This window comes from Chinchilla lanigera, unplaced genomic scaffold (assembly GCF_000276665.1).
Source record: "Chinchilla lanigera isolate Chin_1 unplaced genomic scaffold, ChiLan1.0 scaffold00008, whole genome shotgun sequence".
In the NCBI taxonomy this organism is placed as follows: Eukaryota; Metazoa; Chordata; class Mammalia; order Rodentia; family Chinchillidae; genus Chinchilla; species Chinchilla lanigera.
Window position 1 is genome coordinate 35,764,265 of NW_004955409.1, and position 7,883 is coordinate 35,772,147.

Consider the following 7,883-nt stretch of genomic DNA (forward strand, 5'->3'; position numbering starts at 1 on the left):
TGACATGTGGTGACCACTTTCTCACTTTGTATGACATTTTTCTTGTGCATGCATAAATCTATCCACTGTAGTTTCACCTTGCCTAGTTTAAACTTTGTATAAAGTCACATTGAATGTAGTATTATTGTTTTGGTTTATATGTTTGTGAGACACATTAATGTAGCTTCATGAAGAAAATATTTTATTTATTTTCATAACTGTGTGTATTCCATTCTATGCATATCCACAATTTGATGAGGCACACTACTGTTGATGGGCCTTCCAAGTGTTTCCAGGGTAGGGCTATCATGAATAATGCTACTATGACTTCCTGAACATGTTTCTGGTGAAAATGTGCACATGGTTCTCTAGGGTATATACACAGGAGAAATGGATGATGGAAGTAGTACCTCAGTCTTTCTCCAGTACCTGGTGAGATTAACATCTTATCATAGGTTTATTGATCACTTGAATTTTCTATTTTGAACCAAGGCTATTAAAACCCTTTGTCTATATTTTATTGATTTTTTTATCTCCTTCATATGATTTATAGAAGCTCTTTATACAATATGAATGTAAGTCCTTTCTTAGTTATATGCATTATAAGAGTCTTTGCTCATTCTATGCATTGTCTTTATTCTCTCAACTTTAATATATCAAATTGATCAATCCTTTCAGTATAATCACATATTCATAGTGTCTATGACCTTCCCTTATCATGAAAATATGGTTATATTATATATTCTAATCTTTATCCACACTTGGATACCATAATCTACCTAGAATGGATTTTTTAATATGGTATGAGATAAAGTCAAGCTTTATGCTTTTTCACATAGAAAATATGTGACTCTTATTTTCTCAGTACTATTTATTGGGGAGAAAAGAATAGTCTTCCCTATTATGATAGTGGATATATACACCACCACAAATTAAGCATTCATATAAATATATGTCAGTGTCTACATGTGTAGGGGTCTGGCTAAAGAATCTGTGCCTCTTTATCTCATCAATATAACACCAACTTCTTACTATGGCTTTATTTTATAAACAAGTCCTCCATCTTAGTCTTATTTTTTAGTATTGTCCTGGCTATTTTTTGCCATTTGTTTTTTCCAAATATATTTAGAAAGGGTTCATTTTTACAAATTATTTTTCAGGTTCAACAAATACATGGGTCCCCAGGTGTAGTGATGCATGCCTATAAACCCAGCACTGAGGAGGCTGAAACAGGAGGATTGCTGTGAGTTTGAGGCCAGCCTGGGCTATGTAGTGAATCTGAGACCAGCCTGAATTACAGAGTGAGACCCTGTCTCAAAACAGAAAAAGAGAGAGAAAAAAAGAAGAAATATATGAGTCAATTTTAGGAATAAATGACATTTTTATATTTCATCTCTAATTCATAAGTATAGAATCTATGTTTAAGTCTTGCTGTATATCTCTTCATCTAGTTTTATCATTTTTACCAAAGGTATATTACACATAGTCTTTTAGATTTATGCTTAGTTTGACCATTACATGCCATATAAATATTAATATTTTTAATTTTCAGTAGCACTGTTACTGAACATGTAGAACTATGACTAATTTTTTAAATTGCTTTACTACCAAATTTGTTAAACTTTTTAAATCATTTTGGTAATTAAACTGTAGATTTTTCTGCAGCTGGATTCTCTATGTATACGGTCACCTCTCAGATCATTACAATTTTGCTTCCTCCTTTCCTGTCCTTATAACTTTTATTGCTATTGGCTGCTTAACTGCACTGGCTAAAACTCATAGTATAATATTGAATACAACAAATGATAATTTGTGTCCAAGTATTCTTGTACTGTTTTCCTCTGAAAGAAAAAACTGCCAACACTTCACCATTAAGTACAATAAACCTAGGGCTTCTGTGGATAATTTTTACCAGATTAAAAACTTTTTCTTAGGATATATTTGTGACCATAATAATTGGAATCACCTTGGTGAATTAGTATATACATATGTGGCATTTTGATCATCATTATTTCCCTTCTTCCACAACTTACCCTTTCTCTACTTCCCCAGATTCTTTTCCCATCTCCACAGTCCACCTCCCTCCTTGATTCCTACAATCACTCTTTTATTTGCTCTTTGGATTATTTATATTTTGGGTTTCTTATATAAGAGAAACTGAGATATCTAGCCTTTATGTCTGATTCATTTAACTTAAAATTATAATCTTAAAATGCACTCATTTTCCTACAAGTCACTCAAACTTATCCTCTTTATGACTTATAGCATTTCTTTGTATACATTTACCACCTTTTTATGTATTTCTTTGTTGACAGGCATAATTTTTAGTGAGGATATGTTAGACTCAGCTGATTTGAAAAAGTAAGTATCAGTAACAAAGCTTTGTTCTCTCCTTGTCTTTCCCCAGCAGAACACTGGAGAATGGCTATTCAAGCTGCCTTCACAACTCTTGTAAAGAAACAGGAGTAACAGCAGGGTGGCCTTGGGCCACAGGGTAGAGACAGCCAAGTTTCCCTCTTTGTTTTCTGCTTCCTTTCATTTTTCCTGGTGTTCTCACACACATTCCCTATCATACCAGGTTTTATTCACCCTTGTCCAAGCCTTACTAAGTATATAGGAATACATATTCCAAAGAATTTGTATTAATTAAGAGAATGCTATTCCAAGGGACAGACATTCTAAACTCACAGGGGTAGACAATGGTAAGGGTAGGCAGCTGCCACCTTTTGTGTCTTCTTGGAGGTGTTGGGGGCTTGGGTGGGTTGAGGTTTCTGGAACACACAGCTCCAAGGCCCCTTCTTGCTGCCCTGAGTTCCTCTTTCTGCTGTCAGCACTGACTCAGCAACTGAGTGGGAGATCAGGACGTTGGCCTGGATGATCCCCTCTTGCCCAGAGCACTGGCAGTTGGTGGCCAAACCTCCTAGGCAGCCCTGGAGGTTGCATCACCACACTAGCAGGACAATGGGACTGTGAATTCTCAAGCCCCCTCCTACCCCTTCCTTCCTCTCTCAGAGGCTAAAAGTCTGGCAGGGGGAGAAACAAACAAGTGACTGAGCAGACTTTCAGGCAAGATGCAGCCACTCGTGCTCCTGTTGGCCTTTATCCTACTGCCTGGGGCCGAGGCAGGTGAGTGACCAACCTCAGCCTCAGAGGTCTGACCCCATCCCACAGACTCTGGGGTCACACTGCCTTGGCACATCTTAATTCCACATGTTTGGGTATGCATTTTAATTCATATCTCCTGTTTCCTCAATTACTAAATGGGGAAAATATTGGTAACAACCTTATGGAATGGCTTCAAGAGTTAATTTTTTTTTTTTTTTTTTTTTTGGTCTTTTTGAGGCAGGGTCTCACTATGCAGTTCAGGCTGGCCTTCAGCTCATTTTGTAGCTCAGGTTGGTCTCGAACTCACAATGATCCTCCTGCCTCAGCCTCCCAAGTGCTGGGATTACAGGCATGTGCCACCATGCCCGGTTCAAGAGTTAAATTACTAATATACACAAGTCTTGGGAAATTGCCTTGGCATATAAGTGCCATATAAATACAATCTATTCAAATGCATTCTGTAGCCCATGTGTCAAAGCCCAGGAGATAAAGATACAGCAGTAACAGTTCCATCTGCTCAAGTCTAGCTTCTTAGATGCCTGTCTTATGCTGCCTCTGAGGTAGTCTCAGAGAGGGAAGCTCTCTGAGGAAGAAAGCACCAGTGAACTTCAAGGAGAGCACATGATTATAGCCTCTCCCCTTCACACCTGAAGCTGAAAATGGTCTTTCCTGGAGCAACCATTGCCCTCCCCTTTCAGAGGAGGGGAGTGAGACGAGGTCTGGGATTGCTGTGATGTCTGCAGAGCCTGGGAGCCATCTCCCAGCACCGGGTGCCCTCACTGTCAGCTCCCCTCTCTCCTACATCAGCTCCTCTGCCCTCCCACATTTCAGACTTTCTGAAGCCCCAACCTGTGCCTGCACCGCAGTTCTCAAGCACAGAGGTAAGTGCTGAGTATTTCCTTCCAGGGGAGATCATCGGAGGACAAGAGGCCCGGCCCCACTCCCATCCCTACATGGCATTCCTTCAGGTGGAGAGTCCACAAGGTCTGAGCAGTTGCGGGGGATTTCTTGTGCGAGAAGACTTCGTGATGACAGCAGGCCATTGCTGGGGAAGGTGAGGATTCGGGAACTTCTGGGGATGTAGCAGCACAGACACAGGAGAACTCCTCAGAAGAGCCATCTAAAAGCAGCATTACTGTAGGAGTGAAAGGATGAAAAGAGACCAGGAAGGGGGTGAGGGGACAGGATGCAAGAGGCTGGTGTAAAGGAGGAGAAAAGAACAGAACATGAAAGGCATGTATTGATGCTCAAAATATGAACTCAAGCTATTTTACAATTTATTCTGTAGGAGCAAACATTAAAGTCACCATGCCCTGTTATCCCAGCTCAGGGATGCTGAGCAGCAGGGGTCTAGGCTCAGCTCTGGAACCTTTCCATCCCCTCCTCTCTCCAGCTGCAGTCCTGCCCCGCCTGGGGATGTCTGTGGCACTGCAGCTACTGACCATAGCTTCTGCTTCTTATACTCACCCATAGACCACCTTTTGCTTTGCAGCACCATAAATGTCACGTTGGGGGCCCACAACATCGAGAAGCAGGAAAGGACCCAGCAACAGATCACTGTGCTCAGAGCCATCCGCCACCCCAGATATAATAATAAGACTGCCCTGAATGACATCATGTTACTTCAGGTACTGCCTGTTTGACCCTCTGACTTCTGGGCCTAGTGTGGTCTCTCCCAGTGTGGCAGCTTCAATGTGTCCTGGGACACTGGTGGAGGAAGCAAAGGCAGACTCCAGGGGAGTGGGTCAGGGGAACATGAGGTGAGTACTATACAACCAGTCCCCAACCATTGGTTGGGAGTCCCACCTCCTGCACTCTTCCTGACAGCTAAGGAATAGAATCAGGCGGAATCAATTCGTGAGGCCAGTGGCCCTGCCTAATGCCGGGGAGAAGCCTAGGCCTGGAGCCTTGTGCACAGTGGCTGGCTGGGGCTGGATCAGCCTTCATGGGTGGTCAGACAAACTCCAGGAAGTGCAGCTGAGAGTGCAGAGCGATCGGAAGTGCACCCGTCGATTTCCTTCCTACTGCAGCCGGACTCAGATCTGTGTAGGGGATCCAAGGCAAAAGAAGGCTGTTTTCAAGGTAAGCACATGGACAGCTGCCAATACTTTCTGGGACAATGGAGTCTTGGTAGAGATGGGGCAGTGGGAACAGACTCCATTCCTCTACAACCTCAGTCTAGCGGCCAGACCAGATCAGGGTGGGGTGGGGTCTTTTTTCCATCAATATAATCTCTGGAAGAATGGAAGGAAGATTCACAATACACAGCATTTTCCTGGAGAAGGTGAAGGCACCTTGAATCTGATTGATCTTGAGACAGTAACCACAGCCAAGGCTTCAGCCATGCCACTAATAAATCCAGACACTGCCACCCTACACCCCCACCAATCTGCCATTTCTCACACATAAACAGTTGAAGAAACTTATCCACCCTTGCCTTTTCTGACAAATAGGGTTTTAGGGCAGCAAGAGCAGGGGGGCCTAGCTTAGTGTCCTGTCTCCTCTCTGCCTACAGGGGGATTCTGGTGACCCCCTAGTATGTAACAATGTGGCCCAGGGTATTGTCTCCTATGGAGACAAAGAAAATGGGACTGCTCCAGACGTCTTCACCAGGATCGCAAGCTATCTGTCCTGGATAAAGAGAATAATGAGACGCTTCAAACAGCAGAATCAGACTGAAACACCACCCTCTTCCCCCTGTGACTGACACTTTTACCCTGGGGCACAGGTAGTTCCAGGGGAGCTTTAAAAAATGTTCATCCAGAGTGCAAATATTTGTTCATTAAACAACACTTAGTACTGTCTCAGTCTGTTTGAACTGCTACAACAAAATGTTGCCTTATAAACAACAGAAATTTATTTATCCCAGTTCTAGAGGTTGAGAAGTCAAAGATAAATTCTGTGACTGGTGAGGACTCACTTCCTACTTCACAGACAGGCATCCTCATATGATAGAAAGGGTGAAGGAGTACTCTGGGGTTTCTTATAGTATAGGCACTGATCCCATTCACACAGACTCTGCTCTTATGATGTAATTGGCCCCCAAGGGCTCTCCCTCCAAATTTCATTGAACTGCATATTGAGTTTTAATGTAAGAATTTTGGAGGAACACAAACACAAAGACTATAGCAAACATGCAACAAATGCATGTCACAACTGAGTTGAGCTCCTCCAGGAAAATGAAATCAAATGAAACTCTGCTCCCTCCCAAGATCTTGTAAATCAGAATGAGCTTCTTTTCCCCTTTAACAATATGGTCCTATATTATTCATTTTTCTGTCACCAGGACAAAATATCCAGCTGCCAAAACTTAAAGGAGGAGAGATTTATTTTGGCTCATGACTTTAGAGGATCTAGTCTATGTATACTCAGCTGGCTACCAGGTAGAAACGGCATGGTAGAAAGGCCTGGTAGAGGAAAGCTCCTCACCTATGGTAGCCAAGAGCAGAGCGTAAAAAGGAGGAGCCAGATATAAGAACATACCCTCCCAAGGCACAACCAGTGACCAACCCTCAACCAGGCCCCACCTCTTAACAGCACATTCAGCTACAAACTCAAGGATGGATTGTTCCACTAGTGAGTATAGCACCCAATAATCCAGTCACCTTACATATCCCCAACTCTGAACACATTTAACTTTTGCGGGACATTTTGGATCTAAACCGTAACAGTTCCCCTCTCTCCCAGGTCTTACTTTCGCTGCCATCTTGGGGCACACTGGAAGGACAGATCTCTCTTCAAGGCAATTTTCTCTTTACCTGATGAGACAATCCCCTTTTCTAGATATTGAAGCATGTTCTAACTAAAACCATGTATCATGGACCACTGATATCCATAAGACAGGTGGACACAGGGAGCAGACTTACAATTCCATTAAAGACCTAATTTAATATAAGCTGTACTCCAAAATAAATATCAAATGAATTACAGATCTGCATGCAAAAAACAAACTATACAAGAACTAAAAGAAGAAAAAAAATAAAATATTTGCAAGGTTAAGCAGATGCCCATGTTCATGGGAGCCAATTCACAATAGCCAAAAGATGGAAGCAAACATAGTTTCCATCAACAACCATGGTTTTAGTCATAAAACTTTACACAACATCAACTGCACAGTGCTGTAAATAAACAAGTTCACTGTCAAGATGACAAAGTCTGCTTCACACTTTTAATATTCTGAAGTTACACAAAACTCCACGTAAAATAACTAAAATAACAACATTTACCCTAAAGATTAGACCATGACTGTATATATCAATATTGTATTCAAACAAAACTGAAAGCACATAATTTTAAACCAAGCTATAAACATTTTAAGGTAACCATACAGAATCAGCTGGGAAGTTTTTCTAAGTACATCAAAATGTCAATTACTCCTTGATGTGTGCCATTTACCATCTGAATTTCTGAAGTACTATAATCTTAAATGGAATAATCACCATGCAGAAATCTTACCTAGTTCAACTGGTTATATGCATAAATGCTTTAGTGAATGGAAGTCATTTGTCTAGCTTTCCATGTAAACCATTTATCAACAAAATTTTACTCAACAATACATCTTTGGCAATCTTGAGTCATGCTAACTGACCATAGGAATTCTCTCTTACTGGTATGCTCTGAGGGATGATAGCCTCATTATTAATTATTTGCACTGGCAAATGGAAAGAACACTTTCTGATGTGATGGAGGAATGGGCAGTAGAAGAGCTCCCCACTCAGCCCTTCTCTCTGTGACATTTCCTTAGAGCCCCCAAAGCACTGCCCAATCTCAGACCCAATCATTTCAAAACCCAAGGGAAG

The 7,883-nt window shown here is 41.7% G+C and overlaps 1 protein-coding gene across 1 annotated transcript; it reads left to right on the plus strand.

Annotated features, from left to right (window-relative positions):
- Nucleotides 1-3,039: 3,039 nt before the first annotated feature.
- LOC102023670 (cathepsin G) lies at nt 3,040-5,876 on the plus strand. Its single transcript, XM_005376992.1, has 5 exons — nt 3,040-3,105; nt 3,991-4,138; nt 4,577-4,712; nt 4,912-5,166; nt 5,600-5,876. Exons 1-5 carry the CDS (start codon nt 3,051-3,053, stop codon nt 5,789-5,791), a joined length of 786 nt encoding a protein of 261 aa, XP_005377049.1. The 5' UTR covers nt 3,040-3,050; the 3' UTR covers nt 5,792-5,876.
- Nucleotides 5,877-7,883: the final 2,007 nt, after the last annotated feature.